Source organism: Polistes canadensis, unplaced genomic scaffold (assembly GCF_001313835.1).
Source record: "Polistes canadensis isolate GaletaPanama2010 unplaced genomic scaffold, ASM131383v1 scaffold_463, whole genome shotgun sequence".
Taxonomy (NCBI): Eukaryota; Metazoa; Arthropoda; class Insecta; order Hymenoptera; family Vespidae; genus Polistes; species Polistes canadensis.
The window spans coordinates 17848-43333 of NW_014570010.1; the positions used below are offsets into that span (position 1 = coordinate 17848).

General features: G+C 30.8%; 1 protein-coding gene across 3 annotated transcripts in view; it reads right to left on the bottom strand.

Moving 5' to 3' along the window:
- Positions 1-690: 690 nt before the first annotated feature.
- Positions 691-25486, bottom strand: part of LOC106792533 — a 46932-nt gene continuing 22136 nt past the window's right edge. The window contains exons 1-2 of one of the 3 annotated variants that reach the window (XR_001382309.1): positions 11317-11811; positions 891-974 (exon numbers count right to left, since the gene is read on the bottom strand). Coding sequence is in view for 1 of the 3 variants with exons in the window: in XM_014758990.1 (XP_014614476.1) it covers positions 887-974 (88 nt within the window). In the remaining 2 variants the exon portion in view is untranslated. Of the gene's footprint in view, positions 975-11316; positions 11812-25486 lie in introns of those variants that run through there. The other 2 variants (XM_014758990.1, XR_001382310.1) reach the window with 2 other exon arrangements.

A 25486-nucleotide genomic window follows, 5' to 3' on the forward strand; every position in this document is an offset into this window, starting at 1 on the left:
GAAACTTTTCAAAGAAATTGCAAAGATGCACAATTTACAGCATTGCATTCTCTGACTTCTTTTGAACCGGCTCTGACGGTAAAATATATATCGCGTAAAAGTACAACAAATATAAAATTACAAGCAACATTGTTTTGTAAATGATGATAATATCGCGTAAAAGTACGATAAGTATAAAATTACAGTAAGATTGTTTAATAGTAGACGAGGATGATGATGATGATGATGATCACGATGATGATCACGATGGTTTTCGAAGAAATCCTTGAGAAAATATAATGGAGGCTTCACTTTGTTAAAAGAAGAAAAGCAATTACGTTGAATATGAAAAAGAAAAAAAACAAGAAAGATATTTTATTCGAGTAGGGGGGGGGGGAAAAGTTTTTGGGGATGGATAAAAATTAAGTTTTGGATATCTTTTGAAATGTACGATGATAGTTGTTGAGAAGCAATAGTAGTAGCTCTTCCGTAAACGTTTTTCTCAAGACGAATTTTATTGATATATAATGTTAGGAAAAAAGCTTCGTAAAAAAGATCATATTTCCTTTCGGGTAAAGAACTGAGAACCGGGGGACTCGTATTTCACGAGAAATAATAAACCAACGAACGAACGAACGAACGAACAAACGATTGATATCTTCTATTTGAAATTATTATTATTCCCATAAGATTAAAGATTATTTATTCGAGATAATCTCATAATAGGATACACGCTTGGGCTTACCTTGGTATTTGAAATGCAATTTCGTCGAGCGAATCGCTTGGTTGTAGAGGGGCCCGTTCGAATAATTTACTAGGACCCCGATGAACTTTATTCGGGCACTGCATCGATTCGGCCGTTGGTTGCAATTGGTCCCCGCAATTGGTCCCGAGTTGTCCACTTTGATTATTTCTTCCGCGTTTTAATCGCTTCTTTCGTACCTCCTCCGCCTGACGGCGCAGGTTGTGCAGCCGAAAGAAGTACATCGACATTTCTGTTTCACACAATTTGCGAGTAGACTTAGGTCAAAATGATTTTTCTTTTTTTTTTTTTTTTTTTTTTCTTTTTTATACAAGATATTCGTTCAAACGCGCGCGAATCTCAATTCGAGACAATCTAGATAGATCGATGGATAAATAATTATCTTACAAATTTCTTTTTCAACGATTAGTAAGCAATTTTTTTCTTTCCACCCACACCCCGCCCCCGCTCATCGCCCCACTGTAATAGTTACGAACAGGTGTTGTTGCATAATCGAAAATTTATTACAAACTTTTTAATATATACTTAATTTAATTCATTATCAAACGATCTCATTCATTGCGTGTGCATAAAAAGATAATATTACGTAACGTAAAAGTTTTATTACGTTGTATAACTACTCGTATTATACAACTAGTTTTCATTATATTAAATACTAATTATAATTGTTAATTATTGCGTGTACCGAGTTTGACACATTGAAATTAGATAAAAAAAAAAAGAAATAGAGATACAAGTTTAAAATGAATTATATTGCAATGATATTGAAATGAGATTTGAAACAAATATGCAATTGTGTATTACGATCGCGTATTCTTTCAATGTTGTAACTTTCCCTGTTAGTCGTTCGCGTAAACGACGAAAAAAATAAAGAAATTAAATAGGAAGAAAATTGACTACGTGACTGATACTTTTGTCGGGTTTTTGAAATTTGTAAAATATAATGAACTCCACGCGAAAGAGTTTAACTTTGACTATAAATAGCATTTGCTGTAAGAGGAATCTTAAAGAACTACAAAATTCAGCTTTAGGCGAACCTTCCGACGATAGCGTCGTTTAAGAAAAATGCCTTTGTTATGTGGAAGAGAGATGTAGAACAAAGCGTTTAACGAGGCAAAAAGGGGAACAGGTAAATTGTCAGAAACGCTTGCTCGTAACTACTATTAAAACTCGCGCATGCATATTTAATTATTGACATGCGAGCCATTAGGTAGATAGATAGATACATGCGCAAATTAATAACGTTTGAACATTCGTTTTGTCATACATCTTGGGACGTGATATTTCATGTGTTATATGGGTATTGAAAAGGCGTGCTCGTGATAAATACGTAACATGCATTCTTTTATGCAATTGATTATTATTAGATTGTCGAATGTTTTCTATGTTATATTTATTTTACTTAAAGTGAATCTATTTGACTCGAATATCAGAATTAAAGTTTAAAAAATATATAAGAGCAAAATTAAAATCGTAATTTGGTAAATTTGAAAGATCCTTTACAATAGTTACAGTTTATACAAATTTTTGGAATTAGAGAGAAGAAGGAATTAGTATTTACACATGTGTGTTTCGTAATTCTATTAAAAAGCAACACGTAATATATTTTTAATAAAAATTATTTAAGTTTATTAATTATAATAATAAATTATATGCTATTATTATATGCTAATAATAAATTATAATAATATATATATATATATTACTATTAATATAATATTATTATATTATAAAGTTTAACCCCACAAATTAGAATTTTTAATTTTAAACTATTTAAATTTAATTAAAATATAAATAAAATGGTAGCAATAAAATGGTAAATGAAGTCAAATTGACTCACATACAGCAATCTAATATTATTAATCATTATTATATCATCTAACTTTCTGATGACACTCTTCTCACTGTCCTATGATTGCTCTCTCCAACAATTCAATCCATTCGAATATCTACGAAAAACGTATTAAAACTCCCCTCTCCCTCCCTTTTTTTTTCTTTTCCTTTCTTCTCAACCCTTCTTTTATTTCCAAACTATTCCCTCCTCTAAATATAAACTTTTCTTTTTATTTCAATGGTATAGAAAAAAAACTTGATTGCCTCGAGAGATGTTCGACTTTTGGGGTTAGCCCATTTATTTCACAACCCGCGTGACACTTCTTTTTTTTCCACAAAAGAACAGAAAATATATTAAAGAGACATTTTCAGCGTTGTCTCTTGGTAGAAAGGCTCCATTTCCGTTTTTTTCCGTCCTGTCGTATCGTAGATTCCGCAAACTTGACTTCGAAACGCTTTTACTGTCGTTACCTTCAACCCCCTAACCCCCTGAACCCCATCCTACCACACCCCATCCTACCACGCTTACCGTCTTCTTCCTAAGGCGATAAAAAGTGAAAATAATGTCCGAGAAATTCCTCGGATACCGCGGTAAAAAAAAAAAAAAGAAAGAAAGAAAAGGAAAAAAAATACGATTTCCCTTGTCGACCGATTTTATGGGTTTTGTTTTTTTCTTTTCTTTTCTTTTTTTAAACAGCTATACATTATTTTTCTATCTTCGACGTTTTATTTTAAAATATAAAAAAGAAACAAGAAATATTAATGAAATAATATATTTAAAGTGCATATATTATGCCAGAGGAAAAGTATAATAAAATATTTGTTGAAACAGAAAAAATTTATTTATGGTCGTCAAAATGTTTCAACTTGTATAATTCCCGATGAGATTTCCCTTTAATTTAAACTACGATATTCAAGTTTCTAATGTCGTAAAAGTGTAAAAGAGTATTTCAATTGGTTTATATCTCACTTCCGGAGTGCCGGACAAACATCGAAACAGTTTTACAAAACATACGTGTGACCTGCTTCGAAAGTACGTTCCTCGTTCAGTTTCAGTGCAACCATCCTCATGGGGGTTTGCAATGAAAAGTGAAAAAGCGCTCGCTCGCGGAGCACTTCTATTTTAAATGCGAATCTGTTATACTTTTTTTTACCTTATCAACGCATTTTAATTCGCCATTTGTTTTCCTAGAGAAAAAAAAAAGAAGAAGAAGAAGAAAAAAAAAAAAGGATTTCGAAATCGTGGCATTATGCAGCAACCGTGGAAACCATTGTCAGTTAGCTTCCCTATGACTTTCATGCAATTTCATTCTTTCCCTTTTGATTTTTTCTCATTTTCCATAAAAATAATTAAACAATAGAAAGACTACGTTGTTTACTGATAGGTTGTAAAAGATCTTTGGATGTATGAACAAAAAAAAAAATACCAACAAATTATTCCATCTTTGAATATAGAACACGAATGACTATGATTGACTAGTTACTTAATTTTTCTATCAATCCGAATTTTGCAAAAGAAATTGCTACGTTATATATATATGTACACATATATTTCAGTAGTTTTTTATATTTTTTATTTTTATTCTTTTGGCCATTCTAATACGTTCGCGTATTACCTAAAGTATGACGAATTAATTTCGTTTTAAACTGTAAACTCATGTGACGTTTGAATTTCAATTTGCACACGTGACTTATCGTTTTTGCAATGGAAAATTTGTCCGAATTGAAAGCGCGATTTAATATTTAATATATATTATAATATTTTACGTACAACATTTTTTTTTGACATTTAATATATATATATAATTAATTGTGTTGTTTTAATGTTCGTACGTTTTAAACTGAGCAACGTGTATCTAAGTTACAATGTTCATACGATTACACTAATGATTTAAAACGTGTCGAAATAATTGAAACCAATAATTGATCTATTAAAACTTTTTCAAATGATAAGATAAAGAAAAAAACTAAAAGATAAGAATAAAGGTTTCTATAAAACTCTATGACAAAATGATCGAGTAATAAGAAAATATGAATGGAAAGATGTTACTCATTCGTGAAACGTTTAGAGTGAATTCCGTTTGATAAGTAATAGGTAGTTAAATCGAAAGTAGTCGGCTATTCGAAAGCAAATTATCTGAAGATTGAAAGAAAAAAAGAAGAAGAAGAAGAAAAAGCTTTGGCCTCGATCAACAAAATGCAGTAAGAAGAAATCTACGTTGAAAAATAATTTCACGATTGGATTCACACTGTGGAATTATCCTGGGATTCTTTTCTTTTTTTTTTGGACGAATAAAATGACGAGAAAAAAAAACAAACAAACAAACAAACAAAAATGAAAAATCAATGCACCGATAATGTGGGAGAGAATTTGGTATCGGTTGTTGTTGTTGTTGTTGTTGAATAGACATTTCAAGTGAAATACCGAAGAGTAAATATCTCTTGAGATCTGACTACGATAGCCTTGGGCAATCTGTTGGTGTGTCCACTCTATTCCGGTATTATACCACCTTAATTAACTAATCCTTAGACGTTGATGATCCTTCTACGTGGATAGGTAGAGTCAAGGGAAACGGGTATTGTGCCAATTATCGATCGATCCCCATCAAAAACGTCAGTCCACTCTATTCCTCTACCCCAACGAAATCTTATATATTTTCAGGTAAAAGGAAGCCTCGTAAATTGGATTATATACTACCATGAAAATACTTGGCTAGATAAACGATCTATCTGGAACGTTCCCTTTGTTCGTGTTCTTCTTTCTCATTGAAATTACCAATATCGTAAGGATTTCTTTTTTTTTTTTTCTTTTTCTTTTTCTCGAATAATAATGATGAAATCTTCTGATATTGATAAGCGAACAATCGAATAAAAAGTTCCTTTCTATAATTTTGTTTCTTCCCTTTCTTTCTTTTCTTTTATATAATCTCGAACAATAAAATTCTCTACTTCGGTAATATTAAAATATGAGAAAATTTGATGTAACGAGATCATGCCCGAAGGTAGTATTGCAGGTGTGTTCTATTGTTGCAACAATATTCTAGGAATGTCTCAAGAGAGCAACTAGGAAAGATACATTGACCTGCCTGATCTCTAATGCGCTTTTGTAAATCACCTATCTCTCTCTCTCTCTCTCTCTCTCTCTTTCTCTCGTAACAAGGTGAATTTCATAAGGGGATACATAGTTGCCACCTTAGTCTTGTCAGTAGACTTTAAGGATTTGACCTTTTCGAAAGAAGTTTTGCAAATAATTTATCGGTGAAACAGCTAAACACCTTCTAACGATCTCCTCAGCGAACATTTATTAGATTTATCTTATCAAGACTTAGTTGTTTCTAATTTAATATTCTGATATCTAAAATCAAGAGTGGTTGTTATCTTTTACAGAAATTGCATTTTTAATTAAACTATTATATTTATTATGAAAATACAAATTATATTTTCGGTATATGGGATATCAATTATAAAAATTCAATGAAATATACAATAAAATAAAATGAATATAAATTCAAAAGATAAATGAAATAATGAAAATTATTATTGAAAGATTTATATCGTGTGCACCATTAGAACGTTTACTCTTATGGGGGAGTCATCATAATACAATATATTGTTGATAGATAGATAAATAGATAAATTATTTTTAAAAGCTAATAATAAAGCTTGATAGAACTGTGGAAGAAGAAGAAGAAGAAGAAAAAAAAAAGCAAGGGAAAGGATCGGCCCAAGAAGGCGAGTATGTAAACGTTCGAAAATAGGCATTGCTTGCTGGGGTGGAAAAGCCATAGGGATCATTCCACTTAAAGTAAAATGCTTCGAGTTCTACGAAAGGAGTTATACGAATGGAAATTCCAAACGTAAGAAGAAGAAGAAGAAGAAGAAGAAGAAGAAGAAAAAGAAGCTTCTAAAAAAGTATTCAAACGCCTCGGCACTCAAATTAAGAAGAGAAACTCCTAACAATTCGTCCTTCGGATTCTGATTTTAGTCTCACTTTTTTCCCCCGTAAGATCCTACTCTTATATATTTCCCCCCGCCCCCCCCCCTTTACCCCTCCCCCGCCCCATTCGTTTAAAGAAACTCGGCGATATTAATCGAGATAAAAAAATAAGAACGAACCTTTCTCTTAAAGTTTAGGAACCTTTTTGAATAATATTTACAAATGTAGTGTTGATTGCTTTCGTAAAAATGGGGGACAAAATTTTCATTGATTTTTTTTACTCATCATTAATTACATCATATCTATAATTTAAAAACTTATCGAATAATATATATATAATAACTTAAGAACTTGATTATTTCTTTATCACATGTTCTACAAACAATCATAAATTTTAATAATCACGATAGAAAATTAATCCAGTTTTTTAATATAAATTTATATTATCCTTCTCATTTATAAATAATTATCTATGAGAATCTTTCTTTCTATTCCTATAATTTCGCAATCCATTTTCATTACGATCCAAAGATTAGGATGAATCAAGGGGAAAAACTGTGACCCATAATATCGAATCTCGTTGTCATCATTGTCGAATGATACTTCGAATCTTTTCCTCATCTCGGTCCAACCAACCCAACCAACCAACCCAACCAACTAACCAAACAACCCTCTTTTGAACTTTACCCTTTCAGTTAACGTTCGCGGTTATACGACTCTCGACACTGTCAAACTGCTTCGTTGGTGCTTTACGAGCAGCCCAGACACAATTGCTTGCTATGATCTATCGCACGTTTATTAGAGCAAGAACGAATTGACTATATCTACTCACACCACCACCAATACCATCACCAATACCACCCCCTTCGTATTACTTGGAATCTCACCCTCTGTTCTCTCTCATTTCTCATCCCTCGAGTATACACGGATGTATGAACACACGACACCATACAACCAGCAACGACCTATCACCAATTGTATCGTGAACCCCATTCTTCGATCGATTCAAATTATCTGTTACAATAGACCCTTCTTTTTTTTTATTACTTCCTTCTTTTTTTGTTCCTTTTTTATTGCTTAACAAACCCCTTCGTATCACGTTTATTCTTCTTTCATTATTTTCTTTTTATCTTTTTATTTTCATTTTCATTGATTTTAAATTAATTATAATATAACGTTATGTTGATTATTCGAATTTTCGTACTAACCACATTGATTTACTTGCTTTCTACTACAATCGATATGTATGTATATGTATATATATATATATATATATATATTTTGTGGGAAGAGATATATTAATCTACGTGTTAATTGATTTTCTATGTATAATGTATCTAACTCGTTAAATCGTCATACTAGTTAATAGGTTTCATTTAATTGGCGTAAACGATCCAAATACGATTTTGGTTATTTCATTTTCCTATTTTAGGATATTGTTTGTAGAATTGATCAAAAGATATATTATCGAACTTTATAAAAAAAAGGGACTGATTGTGTCGTATTTTTCCTTATCGTACACATTTGTTTAATTTAAAATCACGATTGCGTTCGAATTTTGAATTAAAGTACATTGAAAATACGAAAAAGAAAAATATACAAATTTAATTTGGATTTTGTTTTCTACATTTTCTTTTATTTCGTAATATTTCTTTAATATTCAACTCGACGACGCGCGTGTGCATACACACACACACAAACATATAATAATAATAATAATAATAATAATAAATGCATTTAAGAGAAGTTTCACGAGTTAAATTAAAGGCGACTTGGTTAAAAGTTATCGCTAAATTTTAATGCGATAAGTCGTTAACGTCGAAGTGAGTTCTATTTAAATACCCCCCCCTTTCCACCCCTTCCTTTTGACTTTGCTACCTTTGTAATCGAGAACTCCTGCACGAAGAACACTTAACGATTGCAGCAATTATGCGGGTAACAATATTTCCTGGGATAAGAGACGTTACACGCTACTACGGGTCTTACTCTGAAACTGTTAAAAACACGGGTTTTACCTAACAGAAAACTAAAAATTTCCTTCCAAGGAATTTCATATTTTTTTGTTTAAAGAGAGAAAAGTCACTTGGTGTATTCTCTGTGCTTTTACTGTGCTTTTGTTGGAGATGATTATCGAACGTAACGTAAGCAGCACTTGAAACTTTTCTCTAAAACGAGAGAGAAAGAGAGAGAGAGAGAGAGAGAGAGAGAGATAAGTTTTCAAAAGAAACCCAGATTATAAGGAAATGTAATTCTCGTATTATTATCTTAACGTTCTAGGACAATAAGAATACGTAAAGAAGGAAACTTCCAAGTAAAAGAACGAACAAGATAGTAGACTTTAAACTTTGAAACCCCATTGCATTGTGTTTCTTTTTCTTAGAAAAGAATAGGAAACGTGCTCTGTTTTTGCTATTATTAATTTGTTCCAAAACTTCTACTACCATTACTACTACTATTACTATTACTATTACTAGTACTACCACAGAGTTAATTACCAAATGTCGTTCTCACTTCTATTCCATTGAAAGTTACAAAGTTTGAGGTGTGCCGTCGATTAGCGTACTTGTACAATTGCCAAGAGTCAGGGACGATGTATTATCAGAAATGTTTAAGGATTAACGAAACAAATTCTCTCGAGAATCTGGAAACGTCGATTTCGCAACAGTATGCCAGAGAATTAATTGAAAATTAGCTTCAAATTCATCTAGCGTTTAATGCATGTCATGTTGCAATGCAGAAAAGCATTATATTACTCACTGTTATATAAACGATTTAATATAATATCAATATTTAATCGTGATGATACTGATGCACCTTTAAAATGCACTAACATTTCTTTTTTCTTTTTATTTTCGATTATTAACTCGATTTGTTGGAAAATAATGAATAACGTTAATTAACATTGGAATGATGTGTCTTGAATTTTAATAGATTTATTTCATTTTCTTCTTCTTAATTTATATTTAACGTAATAAATTAATTAGATATGATCAATTAATTAATAATCGTGATTTGAACAAAATTATTAAACGAAACATACAAAGCTAAAACATATATTTTATTTGTTCCAATATAATTCAATCGTTAAAGATTATCACGAGTAATATTACACGTTTTGTTTTTGAATATATCATTTGAAAACTTTCCTTACTTAATAATACTGATCTTTTTATTTTTTTTTTAAGGTGGATTAAATATTTAAATAAACACAGCGTAATATCGAAAGAGATAATAAATAAATATTACTTGTTATCATTTTCACATCTAATATCAAATATATCAATACTAAACTTTTGATTGCATTTGTTCTCATCCTTCTCTTTCATTATCTTTCTATCTTTGTCTACGTTCTTATTTGTTTCTAGAACAAAATTGGATTGATTAAAACCAATTAGCGAGTTAAAATGATCGATTTAAATACGTAATAATTAATACGCGATAATAATATTAGTATGAATACATTGTAAAGCTCGCGTTACGAACTTTACTTGCTCTAACAGGTTGAAATACCTTTATGAATTTATCAATACAGTTAACGTCATATCGATATCATTTAAAACGACACGTGTGTTACAAATATATAAATACACACACACACACACACACACATACACACAAAAGTGCTGAAACTCACACCCACTTCAAATTCAAGTACATCCATTAGCGGATTCCTCGTTAATGCATTATATTAATTATTTCTGCTTATCGTTTTTTTTTCTTTCTTTTTTTAGCCAAATAACAAAAGAAAAAAAAACAACTTCGCAATATTAATTATCTCAAGGATTGAACTTAGCTATCAACTAAAGATAAATATGAATATGAATGACACTAAGTCGTAAAACTAGGATAAGACACTTATTTATTTAACGACAGTCACGAAAAAGGGGTCTTAAGTTATTAAATCATTAGATAGGCTACAAATGAAAATTAACTACTTTTCATTTTCCAACTGAGATGGTCCCATTTCAAATACGAGATAATCCTAACTTCAATTCTATTTACTGCTAATGAAATTCAAGATATTTGCATGTGTTGATTATAATATAAATACATTTGATTAACATGCACGCGTATATAAATATTGTTTGTTGTTTGGTTCTTTTTTTCCTAAGTATATATCGTCGCCATTATAAATTAGGATCGATTTATCCAATCTAATATGACGTTTCGATTTAATCGAATGGTACACGACCGAACAAATGAATAAACGAACGAGAACACTATATCTAACGTTAAATTTAAATTCATGAAACTCGGAAGTTTCAAGATCGATACATTTACTAATTTGCTATTTGAGTTTCGCGAAATTACATTTGCCTAGCTTCGATATTTCCTATCTATCAGATAAGTTGGAGTATCTCATGGGCCATGAGTTGCACAACCGAGTGGATAGCAATCGGAGAGCAATTACAGGATCAGAGAAGAGCTCAGTGACGTGACAAAATTATTTTGCTAAAGTGTACGTTCCAGGATCGTATAATTTTGCGATAGAGGATAACGGGAGTGGGGGGGGAGGGGACAACGAAGAAAAAAAAAAGAAGAAGAAGAAGAAAAAAGGTTCGTTTGAAAATTGTGAACAAATGGAAAGAAATTAAATATTTATTAAATAATTGTTAAAAATGTGTTCTTCTTCTTTTCCTTTCATGTATTATTCATAAAGAGAAACATCATTCCGTTGCAATGGCAATATTATCGAATGGTATTGATCATGCAATGCAATTAAACGTGCTAAATATCGAATAAGAACTCAATTAGCATGCGTAAGGGCATACAAGCTATGTAATATCAGGATACACCAACTTACACTCAAGACATATCGTGCAACAAGTATAATACACTTTCTTTTTTATTATATATCTTTTTTTTTTTTTGTATTTTATTATATATCTTTTTTAATTTTTTTTATTTTTTGTTTAGCTGGCTGTGCACAGTACCTGGCGATCTTTTTTTAGCACTAATAAACACTTCGAAACGTTTGTATTAAATCGTCAAATTTAGACGACGTTTTACGGTTTGTTTTTTTATTTTCCGGATAGTCGTCTCGATGATTGTTCGATGATAATATATTCGATGAAAAATAATGTGACAAGGTGTATATATATATATGTATATGTATATAAAGTAATTCACTTTATATATATACGATTTATTCGAGTTTGATAATATGCGTCGAAAATATTATTTAGTCTCATACGTTTCCCACGTCAGTTTGATATACTTTTAGCGTATACTTTTTATCAATTGTTTTTTATTTTGTTTTGTTCTAATAATAATTGACTATCCATATCTATATATATATATATATATATATATATATATATATATTAATCCTTGAAAATTGTGGCCCCACGAATAACGTACGGACAGGTAAGTAGGTAGATAGATAAGTAATTTATAAGGTATACGAATTGGGTCCCTCTGATTTGTTCTGTTTGTTAATATTTGTTTCTTAATATATATCCCTGTATTCCTCCGTCATTTTATTGTTTCTTTGGTCCTTATATTATATAGATGATATTTTGTCCACATATTATTAGGGGATTATTTATTTTATTATATATAGTTCGTCAACTTCTTCGCAAATGATAATCAATGATACAATATTATCGACCAGCATGGCTGCAATCATAAATGCATTTTCAATTTTTAGCAGACCGGAGAGTAATTGATACAAGTCGCTAAACTTCTAATAAGATCGGCTTTCGATTGTCCAGAGACGCACAGAGGTTATTACGTTTATTAGATTCCTATAGTAATTTAAGTGGATTTAATTATAAACGGAACGAAGATACCCTTTGATCAATCCGACCCTTTCCTCTTTTCACGTCATATTTTTTTTCGTTTCTTTTTTTTTTTTTTTTATCGAAAAGTTAAAGGTTCTACGAAAAAAAGAAAGATGAAAAACTTTAAGCAAGATCAATGACGATGACGATTAAATCCAACGTCCAATGAATTAATTTCACTTACTTTTCCAATTTTTTACTACATGCCAAATTTTTCAATCGAATCAATGTTAATTTATGCAATGCACGATGCGTGACATTGTGTGGTAGCATAGTTAGTCTATCACAAGTAACGTTGAGCAAGTGCATGATGCATTCAGGTCAATGCAGTACATTACGGTTAAATACTGAATGTAATGGTGTACCTTTCGCGTCACAAAGGAATAACATTAATCCTAACAATACTGTGATTTCCTTAAATGTTATGGGACAGCCTTAGGTTGTCCCATAAGTTCTTTCCGCGTCACACTATGTATGACTTTGAATTGATTAAAATATATCAAGAGAATATTGTATTAAGTTGGCTAAATAGGATATTCAATTTTACAACATTATCTTCTATCTCCTATCAAAGTGGTTGAACTTGTCGAGCAAGAGAGTACCTTGACAAGATAAGTTCAATACTCAAACTATGTTCCCTATAATGTGACAGATAATGAGATCTACATGATCTGATGATGAGATGATGCATTATACACAAAACCCTTGGATTATTACATAATCCAACGAAATAGGCAGAATTGGGTCACTTCATTAGTAATATTCAATTGAAGCAAAATCGTATTATATAAAAAATACACACACAAATATTTCATTATTACAATCGTAGAAAATTTATTTTAATATAATGGAATATGTTTAAATCATTAAAAGAATTATTTGGATACATTGATATACAAAGAATTTCAATGATTGCATTTGTAATAATATTTTTGTTTAAAATATATATATATATATTTACGTTAAATAATCCTATTATTTGTTATATCAAGAGAGTAAACAATAACGTTGGAAAACTGGGGGTAGTATATAAAAGTTCTCAGCAATTACCAAGGGGTAAAATTCGATTTGAATTTCGTCGAGTGGCTCTCATTTATTAAACGTTACAATTAAACGATGACTAGTAGTGTATTTCATGGGTAAGCATCTTATGGAAACTTCCTCCTATGTTTCGAATTAGTGTAAAACAATAGAAAGTAAAGCGTTTGCCCAGGTATATACGCGTAACTTGAACGTGACTTGTGGCGAGTTAATTAATTAATATCCAGCTCAGTGTGTGTGTGTGTTTAGAATTTCAATCGCTTTGTAAAGCGTAATAACAAGTTGAAAGGGGAAAATAACGATAACATTCGATACGAAATTTTTACGATAAAAATCCCTTCATCAAACTGTTGGAATATAGTTTTTTTTTTTTTTTTAAACCTACCATGTTCAACAAAAGAACAAGATAACAAATAAAACCACGATAATTTGTTATATATCGTTGAATACCAACGATATATTTTCTCATATAGTTACTTAAAAAACGGGGTTAATACCGCGAAGAATAACGACACGACAGTTTGGAAGACATATTGCTGGATCGAATATTTTAAAATCCTATGGGGGAAGGCGAAGATGACAAAATTCTGCAACTTATTTAACATTTTTATTTTTTAAATATTTAAGAAAACGGAGACAACGATGATTCGTGAATTTTTCAATTTTTCTTTTTCTTTTTTTTAGATAAGTCTTACTTTATTATGGTTTTAAAACTGGATTCCATTTCGATTTTGATTTGAAAAAATTTCAACACGAAATTGTCATTCAATCGAGCACGTAACCACCACCACCACGATTTCATTTCATTTCAATCTTGTTAATCGTGCGGAAAAGGAAACTTGAGAAAAAAAAAAGTCAGAAGAAAAAGTCATTTAAAAGTTCGGGACAACGATATCTTCTTTTAATCAGATAAATTAGCATAATGTGTCTGGAGACTGCGTTAAGGAAATCGTCATTTAAACAAACTACTTCGATATCGGAAAATCGATGCCCAAGGAAAATTACTTATCCGGGGGTAGGGAGGGGTTAATTCGTATAATAGAAATATTTGTGGTCTCTCTCTCTCTCTCTCTTTTTATATCTCTCGCAGTTTATTTTTCGGTATAATTATGTTTTATATTTCATATAAAAATCTAATATCTTGATTACAGAATGACTACTACTATGTTTATCACGATGATCGATATTTCTATTACAAGAGAATCATCATGTCTTTTTTCTTTTTTTTTTTATTCTCTTTGTAAATTATTCTTTTTGAAACACGAAGTGTAACGTAGACGAATAATCGATCAGAAAAGTTTTCCAACTGGTTAATCTGTTGCTATCGATGGAAGTAACGTGGATACTTAAGATGCTACTCGGTTCAAAGTTTACCGAAGAAATTCATTAAAAGTTCATTGGGGTATTTAACGTGGTTCATTATACAATTACACATGGACAATTTTTTTTAATCGGACAAGTCACCCTTCTTTGTTCTTTTTCTTTTTTGTTTTTTTTACGATAGATAGGTGTACGTTTAACTTTGTCAAAAGGATACGATAAATAGTTAGCTTTCAGCAATGATATTGGCTTTTCCCCAACGAACTTCTTGTCTTCGTAGAAGTATATAAATCCGTCAAACTGATAGTAAACGTACTTGCTCGTACCAACTGGGGAATAATTTTACGAATTTATCTATCGACAAGATATATAAAGTTGGTCTTTCGGGAAAAAAATCAATATCATCTCCAGATAGTATTTTATATTATTTGAAGAAGTTTGATATACACAAATATTATATATAGTAATAGTTTTCAATGCTATTCTAATATCGTGTATATCGTCGATCGAATGAATAATTGATCAAATTTCAACGCGTTGAAATATTTAAAATTATTATTGTTGTTCCAACGTGATCCGCGCAAATAAATGAAATTAGATGACAATACGGCATTTTTATTTCACGAATTGAATTTCTTTATTTATGAATATAAAGATACAATTTAAAAATAAAATTACGACCAACGCTATTCTAGCGCATTACGAGAAAAGTAATAAAATAAATTCTTCGTTTCCCATCGTTTATTCCTTACTTTGCAGTTTTCATTTTGTTTTCTTCTTTCTTTTTAATGCTCTTTAAGATTATTTATATACGTTCAGTTAAAGTATATTTTAACTATTATAAAACTTCACGAACTTTACGTTGGAATAAACAAATAAATGTTCATCAACCTGGCGGAAATTCTATACCGATAAATATATTATTATTTAATATCATAGTTGTATATACAATCTTAACAATTGTTTTATCGAAAATATCGAATTATTGTCGAGCGTTGTTAGAACTTATTTCAAAGTTACAACTAAACCGCTAATTAGCGACGGTAAATTATTATTCAAGAATACTTCTACAAATGAGACCTCTTTCCGAACTTTCGTTAAAGTTCATTCGAACTAATTTGAACCTTTTCGAAACATTATCAATATTTTCGAACATACGATCACAAAATCAGTTACAATTTGTTACCACAATTTGTTAATAGAAATAACCACGCAAAAACCGATCATATATCATTTGAGAATAAACTATACCTACCTAAACCTATACAGAAAATCATAAATGCACTAATTTATTTGATTACTGGATTTTCGCATTAAACAAAGAGACGGTCAGTAAGTTCTAGCAAAGATTTTTTTCAAATTTTCCACACTTGTAGTAATCCATGAGAAAATTCATTCTACTGAAAAGAAGCCGCAGATAACCATCCGTTTGTGAAAAAAACACCGATTGAAATATCACATAGATACGTATTTTTTTGGCTGTAGTTAATATTTTTTTATAATTATAACAATATTATTGCAGATTGATTTATAACGCGAAAAGGTACTCTACGTATAGCCAAAAGTGTGCACTTTAATTTAATATAAGTTTCATTAAAATCTATTCACTCTTAGTATAAAAAATATTTACCGAAAAGTTGTAAAGAAATGGCAAAGTAGAAAAAATTTACAGCATTGCATTCTCTGACATTTTATGAACCTTTGCAGATTGATTTAAAACTCGACAAAGGTACTCTACGCATAGACAAAATTGTGTACTTTAATTTATTATAAAAATCATTAAAATCCATTTGCTAAAAGTATAAAAAATATTTGCCGAAACTTTTCAAAGAAATTGCAAAGATGCCCAATTTACAGCATTGCATTATCTGACATTGTATGAACATTTGCAGATCAATTTATAACTCGACAAAGTATTCTAAGCATAGACAAAAGAGTGTTATCATATAATTATTGTAGTGTTGTTTATACATAAACGTAATAAAAGAAAAAAAATGTAATGAATAATTTATAAATATGATTTGTAGAAGAAATACACGCACGCACGTGCGCGGACACGCGGGGATCGTTGATGAATCGTTGTTTGAAATGCTTCTCTCGAATAAAACTGGCAAAATGATCGATGCGATAATAAAACATTGAGAGAAATCCTTGGTGGAACACGCTCGGACTGTAATATTATTCGGTCAAGGAACGTTTGCACGTGTTTAAGCGGTCGTTCAAGTGTCCGTCTCGTTCAAAATAAGAAATGAACATTTTCTAATTGACATTATGCGCACGGAAAATTTAGCAGCCGGTCGTAATATGGTTTGTGCGTCTATTGTTAGCAATGCTAACGGGAATTGGTTGTCCGCAGTGTACGAAAAGGCTCGTAAATCCGTTTCAATCGAAATTAGCTTTCTAACAGCGTCATATATTCACCAACACGTCGACAGTTTCACTCTTATTTCTCTTCCCTTGAAAAATGTGAACGTCCCTAACGACGTTCGTATTAACACGAACGCTTAATTTATAGTCCTAACCATGATAACTGTACTTTCAAATTTCCTCTTGGATATTTCATTCGAAACCGTCATGGAAAGAAACGAACAAACAAAAAATATTATTACACGTTAATCGAATAAAATATAATTTATTCGCAAATATAATATAAACGAATTAGTATTCGTTAGTATGTTGTGTTTTCGCGAAAGGGAATAATATAATTTTTTTTTCTTTTTCTTTTACGCGACATATGATTTTGATTTTCCTTTTTCAAGACGGAATATAACATTAGTTCGCATCGATATGTAATATTTACGTAGATTGGTGGTATATACTAGCCGATGGTCTCATCGTGCATTCATATTTATTTTTCATACTTTCATTCGTCGAGTGTGTTATACAAAGAATTTCCAATGACACGTGTTATACATACGTGAACAAATCGTTGTTATTCAAGTATATGTGTAACTAACGTAACTAAACTCGAACGAACGATTTATCTATCTATCTATCTATCTATCTATGCGAAAGATTGTATCGAACAGAAATGGTAAAATTGTTTATCTTGTTCATATTTGCATTAACGCTCTAACATGTAAATCAACACGAGTATAAAAATAAAGAAAATTAAAAATAAGAAAAGAAAAAAAAAATCCTCTCGAAAAATGATAAGCGTACACTTGTTTCGTATTAAAAAAAAAAAATAAAAAGGGAACAAATGTTAACACACCGTGATAGGAGTTATCTTCGATAAACCCTATTTCTATTTTTTTTTTTTTTTTTTTTATTAATTTTGTGCAAAATATTACCGCATCCTTTATCGTCTGGCATTTTATTCTTTGAGACACACGGCTGTATTAAAAAATGTCTCATGTTTTTGACGCACATATACGTGCACGGTTAGATTATTCTCGAGTCTCACTACTATAACAAAAAAAAAACTTTATTAAATTATTAATATTTTTATATATGTTTCTCCATATTATCTTCTTTTGTTTCTTTTTTATTATTAAAAATAAATCAATTTTGTGTAATTTCATGCGCACGTGTGCACGGCGAGATTATACGAGTCTCCACCCCCTATAATAAAAAAAAACTTAATTGAATAATTATATTATTCATGTTATTTTTCTTCATTAATAAAAATAAATCAATTTTTTGTGCAATTTAAAAAGAAATACAATTTCATCTGCAGCGCAGATTTTTTTTAAAATACCGTACCTCAAAGGATTAAAAATGGTTTTCGATAAAAATACATTTATCTCACATTAAATATATATAAAATAAATAAATAACGTCATATACGTGTTAACTAGCTTCGAATTTTTTCAATTTCCTATCATCATCACATAGAATTGCAAATGCATACACATATATTCCCTAGAGCCCTTAATGATTACGATATCCAACGGAGACAGGCCCTCCACTTTCCAATTTACCAGACACATCTACATATGTCCAATATCGTTATGGAGATCACGTTCTATTCCCTTTCCTCCATCGTCAGACTGAGATAAATTTTTAAGGGCCCGCGTATCGTTAAAATCTCAATTCTGTTTATCATATATGATTAAAAATAATGGATACTAAATTCTTGAATTTTATTTCATTAACAAGATTATATTATTCTTTCATAATTTATCTTAGATTCTTGAATTATATTTCATTTTAAAAGATTATTCTTATTTCTGAATTTTGTCCAACATGAAAGATGAGCTTCGTTATTAATTTCGTGATTTGCAGCTCGGTCAAGCATCACTCATTTCGATTCTTCGAATGGTAGAAAAAAGAAAAAGATATATAAAGTGAGAGAGAGAGAGAGAGAATGAAATATGGCATAGATGGAACACGTTACTTTATCCTTTTTCTTTCAATAAAAGGAAATAGCATGAAAAATATCTGACGTTATAGGTTGGAACTGTTGTTGCGGAAGAAATCGGTAGGTCCGTTTTATCCAAGGTTCGTTTGATGTCGTCATAGTTCTATCAGGTTTCTTTATAGGTTCAAAGAAGAGATCATCAATCGAATATATCGAGCTTTATATTTATGGCAGCACGATCATGATCATCAGATATCAAGGAGCGTCAATGTGTCGCCACGTTAGAAAGAAAAAAGTTCGATTAATTGCAGGGAGAGAATTCTCTAGGAGTCGTCCTCCTCTTGTCTTTTATTAAAGCTCTGAGAAAGAAAAAGATAGAGATAGAGTAACAGAGAGAGAGAGAGAGAGAGAGAGGATTCAATTCAATTTGTTATCTTCTAGTTTCCCCCGTTTCTTTGTATGTTGGAAATCTCCTATGTCAGTAGGAGGTATAACAATTTCACACCACTACTACGTACTTATATTCTCCGAATCCCCCATTCGTTCTATTCTATACCCACTACTTTGCAGGATATTCTATCCTACTTGATTAAAACAGATCCGTTCAATGGAGAAGATATCGGAGAGAGGAGAGAAAGGAAAAAAAAAAAAAAACATATAATAATATCTATTATGAAGCTATTGCTATTGATAAATATATTATGGGGATAAAGAAGATGAAACGATAATAAGAATCTTTATTATATATATATATATCGAATTTGTAACATCTATCGTTGTTAATTGTTAATACTAGAAAATTCGTCAATATGTATATTACTTCGATAATCTGCATAATAAATGATTTTTTTCATTGGATTATTTATTGATTGAAATTTTGTTTAGATAATTTTATCTCTATTCACATTATTATATATTAATTATTTTCTTATATATGCCGAAAAAGTTTCGATAGATTTTTAAATTTGAATTATGTTTAATCGCGAATTTTATATCGAATTAAGATGAAAAAAGACAAAATAAATTATCTAACGTTCGATAATTAATATAATAGATTACGCAAATGATTTTGCAACATTTAAAAAAGTTTCATATTAAAATAATATCTCTTTTAGATTATATCCTTTCTTTCCTTCTCGATAATTCATCATTTGAAATGTTTCGTTCCACCTGTTGAATTCGTGTTGCAGAATATCTGACGGGATAATGAATTACGTAAGGTGTACGATAAGTCAAGACAAGTCGTTATGTCTACTTCCTTTCCCCATCATATATCCCTCTTGATATAATGCAATCGAAAAATCAGTTGGTATTTGAAAAGAAAAAAGGTAAGGATGAGAAGAGAAAAGATAAGGAGAGAAGAGAAAATTCAAGAAAAAAAAAAAAAGAAAATTCTCTTTGCGTCTCTGTTGGGGACAATCAATGATAATAATAATAATAACATTCTTGTTCTTTTATTCTTTTTTATCCGGATGATTTGCAACAATGTTTCGCGAAAAATGTTTCATCGAACGGGGGGGTGGGGGTGGATTTCATTGAATTTCTTTCATCACTCCTATAGCGGAATATTTTTTTTCTTTTTTTTTTTTTTTTTTCCTAGTGTCCTCTTTCGTTCGTATTTTCATAAAGAATATTATTCGTTAAAATCTGTCCCACGGATTAAACGTAACTTAGCGAACAACAATGAAGTATTATTCGCTTAATTAAATCTTACAAAATAACGAGACAGAATAAATATGCTAGAGAAAGAGAAATTATCGCATCGATGATATTATATTATAACGCGAGGATAAAGAAAAAAAGAAGAAATATAAAGCCTCTACGATAATAATAATAATACACGTACGCGTTACATTAAAACATAGGTGTTTTCTAGTCTACAAATTTCATTTTATTATGTACACGCAGCTCATATACTTCCCGATTGTTACATTATCATATCGTAACAATTATGGAAATATAACGGAATATATCGTAGTTTTATAATGTAAATATCTTTCAATTTTATTATAACGTACGCGGCACACACACACATTATCTTTGAAAAAAAAAAACAAAAGAAAGAAAAAAGAAAAATTTAAACACATATAAATTTGGTTACTAATATTAATTAATTAATTAATAATCGAAACGTTAACGCGTGATAAATTAATTATTACACTGTTATCCGTGTTTAAATAAATATTTCGTGAATGGTAGCCGATTAGATTGAAATATCATTTGATAAAATAATCATTGAAGAGACAAAAAGAAAATTTCCAATTTCGCATATTTATCCTCCCGATATTTCGTGCAAAAAAGCTTATGCGATGATTTATCTCGATTTACAAAAAAAAAAAAAAAAAAAAATAAAAAAAAAGAAGAAAGAAATATATTCTCGCGAGAGACAGAGAGAAGTATTGAAGAAGAAAAAATCTTATTTTTTATTCTGACGATAGCGTGAAATTTTGACAATAATAGGTCCCGAAATGTGAAAGAAATCCAATCGTACAATATTTTCCGTCCAAATAATTGCACCCCATCATTCGATAAAACCGATAGATGATCGATCTATTAAATGCTCGGAACAATTTCCTGCGAACAAATAAATGGAGCAAACGAAAAATAAACTTCACACACGCACACATATATATATATATATATGTGCATGGTTATACAGAAATATATATATAATATGTAAATATAGATAACGTGTCAATAAAATATTACTAACATGACATGAAGTTATCGTTAAATTATAGTTGGCCGATTGGTTAGTTGCTCATTGATCGTTTAAAACAACATAGCAATCTGTTGATTCGCATAAATGTCACTAACTTAATCGTTAAGCATGCCAACGATGATGTCAATTGATTTCCATTGATAAATCTTCTCGTTTGCGATATAGGTTCTATCTAATGTATATATTCTAAAATAATCTAACTAGATAAGTTGTGTTTAAAGTTTTTGCTCTACCATAAAGAAAAGTAATATAAGTTCTCTATATATAACGTAAGAAAACATTTTCATTCCCGAATGTATACACGTTATAAATACATACATATATACATACATACATACATACATACATACATACACGCATAAAAGATTATCGCTAATTGTGAACTAGCTAATTACCAGTACAAAATTAGAACTCTCCGGTCTGTCTGTTTCTGTTTAGACGAAATACAATAGCTTTTGTATAGTTAAATCTGACATAGTCATCGTCATCGTCATCGTCATCGTCATCCACTCATTAGAGAGGATAAAGAAAGACAAATATTCGCGCTTTCCCCCCTATCCTTTTTTTTTTTTTTTGCTTTCCTTTTTATCAACGTTACCCTCTGCCAAACGAAATGTCCTTTTTTTCCTTTCCTTTTTCTCCGACAGCATTCCTTGCCATTAGTCAACCTAGTCAATGTTTCCTAGCATAGACGACCAAGAGGGATGAAAAGAGGGATGCAAGCCATCCAAGATGGCGCCACTTTAGAGCTTTTCAACATATATAACACGAACGTAAAAGATTCTCTCAAAGAAACCCCTATTTAACAAGTCCCTTTTGATTATATTAATTAACTTTATCAATCCTTTTTAATATATACGTTAATCCCTCGGTATATTAATTACTCGAGAACAATTTATTTCTTATACTTTTTTTTTAAATAAACCCCTTTCCCCTCTTTCTCACCCACCCCCATATTATACAAATATAATTATTATTACGAGAGAGAGATTTGTGCGCAATTGAATTTGATAATTTACAGAAAGAAAAAAACAAACGAAAAAACTATCCGAAAGATTGGAAAAAACAAAATGAATGGGGGGGGCGGGGGTGAGGAAAAATTAAATTAAATGAACAAAGATTAATATGTGATACGAAAGAATTTCGATAAAACAACGAGAAAATTATCTCCGGAAAGGGGCGAAAGAATTTGTTATCTAATTTTTTACTAAAAGAGGGAGGGGGTGGGGAGATAAGGAATGTTCGAAAAATAAAACGATTAGAATTCGCGGGCCGGTCGATTGTAATTTTGTTTCAAATATGCCGGTGGTGAAGAGATGAAAAGAAAAGGAAAAAAAAAGAAAAAGGAAAAGAAAAAACAACCCAAAATGTGCAAATCGTTTCCTACGTGTGGCACGAGGTATAATAATAATAACAATAATAATAATAATAATAATAATAGATGGCGTCGAGATACGCGAAACACGAATGAGACCCTAGTGTAGTAAACCAGGTGGGGTCTCAACCGTACGACGGTTCGTAGGCAACTGCCATCCCGAAGGCTTCGACGCCAGCAACGCCTCCCGCGCTGCCAACAAACGCGAACAAACCGAACAAGGTTCAAGGGAGAGAGAAGAGAGAAATGAGAGGAGAGAGAAAGAGGGAGAGAGAAAGAGAGAGAGAGATTCACCTCCGTATCATCCCTTATACCACCCGTCTAACACCCTCCTCTTCATTTCACCTACGAAGTACTGAAAACTCGTAGACTCGTAGGATAGTCTTGAAACAATCCAACCTATCCACCCGATCTTCTATATTTTTTTTTTTGCTCTTATTTTTCATCCACCTATTTCATTCCAACTCATTCTCTCTCACTTTCTCTCTCATTCAATCTCTTCGTTTTTCAGTATATCTTCGATACCCATGACAATCATCCGACCATTTTCTCTTCACAACCGATCCCACCGATTTTTTTCTTTTTCTTTTTTTCTACCCCCCCCCACCCTCTCTATCCAATCCTTACGCGTTAGCAACTTTTTAACTAGATTCCCAACAATTTCACTCGTCAAAGAACCCCCCACCCCACCCCACCCCMCCCCCCGTTTTTCTCTTCGTTTCTTTTCTTTTATTTTCTTTTCTTTATTTCTTTCTTTCTTTTTATTCGTTCTACTTTGCAATAACATCACGGTGCTCTCTTTGTTTGTACAACGTTGTATGTACCGTTTTTTGAGATTTGCCAAACGCCCCGGACCCGAAAATACTATCGAGACAAACGATCGCGTATAACCAACCCATCGTACTTTTCCCAAGATTAATTCCACCGCCTACCTCCTACCCCTCACCCCCCCCCATCGTCTATACGTGAATCGAGAAAAAGGAAAAACCGTAGAAAAGGAAAGTCAACTTTCGGTTTTTTCCCTTCTTTTTCCTATTTTTCTTCGGTTTCTTTTGAATTACATTTCTTTTTTTCTTCTTCTTCTTCTTCTTTCTTTTTTATGACTTCATATGGTAGAAACGTAGATTCTAAGTTTTATTGTTCGGTTTGTAGGATATTCAATCATATATAAGTGACATTTATTTGTTTTATTTCCTGAAATAAGAAAAGTATGTTGTTGTTGTTGTTGTTGTTGTTGTTGTTGTTGTTGCATTATTAAAAATATCGATAAAAGTATTTTCTTTCTCATTCGATGATACGTTCGATGAAAAGTTTCGAAATCAAATTTATAAATTATGTCGATCAATTTCTCACAACATTTTATTCGATACTCGTTTCATTTTCTTTTTTTTTTTTAAACTATCAGAAAAATCAAACTTGCATCATTTTTGCATCCTCTTTTCTTTCTTTTTTTTTTACACATAACTCTGATAAATCGTAAGGAGACGGTAAAAGTCAAATTTCGAAAAAGAAATTTATTCGATGTTACACATAAGAGTCGTGTCGCGATATTTGTACAAAGTAACGAAGAACGAAAAATAGATAAAACTTCAAGGTAAAAAACATTTATCTAATCGTTTCCACTCGGCTTTATTAAAGAGACTTCAGTTACGGAAATAACTTCAAACCAAAATTTTTCTTCCGTTCGATTTTTATTTATTTACACGAGAGGAATATCTATCTATCTATCTATCTATCTATCTTTGCCTTGGATTTTTCATCGTTACCACCTCGAGTTTAAAATTTTTGCTTCGACTCCGTTCTCTTTTAAAAACGTATTTCTATTTGCAAAAAAATAAGCTTACCTTTAAAAAAAGAATCTTCTTCGATACACAGCAAATATATATGACCTTTGCGCAAAAAACTCTTCATCTTTTTCTTCTTCAAATTGAACGTATTTTCTTGGGGAGGGGAAAAAAAAAAAATAAATAAATAAAAAAATGTATACTTCTAAGATAAAAAGAAAAAGAAGAAACAAAATAATAAGCGCGCGAAATAATTCCCCCATCGGTTTAAATTAAACGATATATNTAAAAAGAAAAAGAAGAAACAAAATAATAAGCGCGCGAAATAATTCCCCCATCGGTTTAAATTAAACGATATATATATATATATATATAAGAAAATAATAATAAAATATTTCTCTATATATTGCAATGTGAAAGAAATAATATTCGTCAGAAAAAAGTTTGCCTTGCATCGGTTACATTTTTTGTGTTAAATTAATATTCGTTTAAAAAAATATCGTCCTAATGTATGGTACAACGGGTTAGAAACTTTTTTTTTTTTTTTTAAACATAATCAGAAATAAGTAAAACGGTTATGATGAAGTAACTCGTTCATTGCAAATATACCTACGCTTAAAATTCATAAGTATGCTCAGAAAACTCG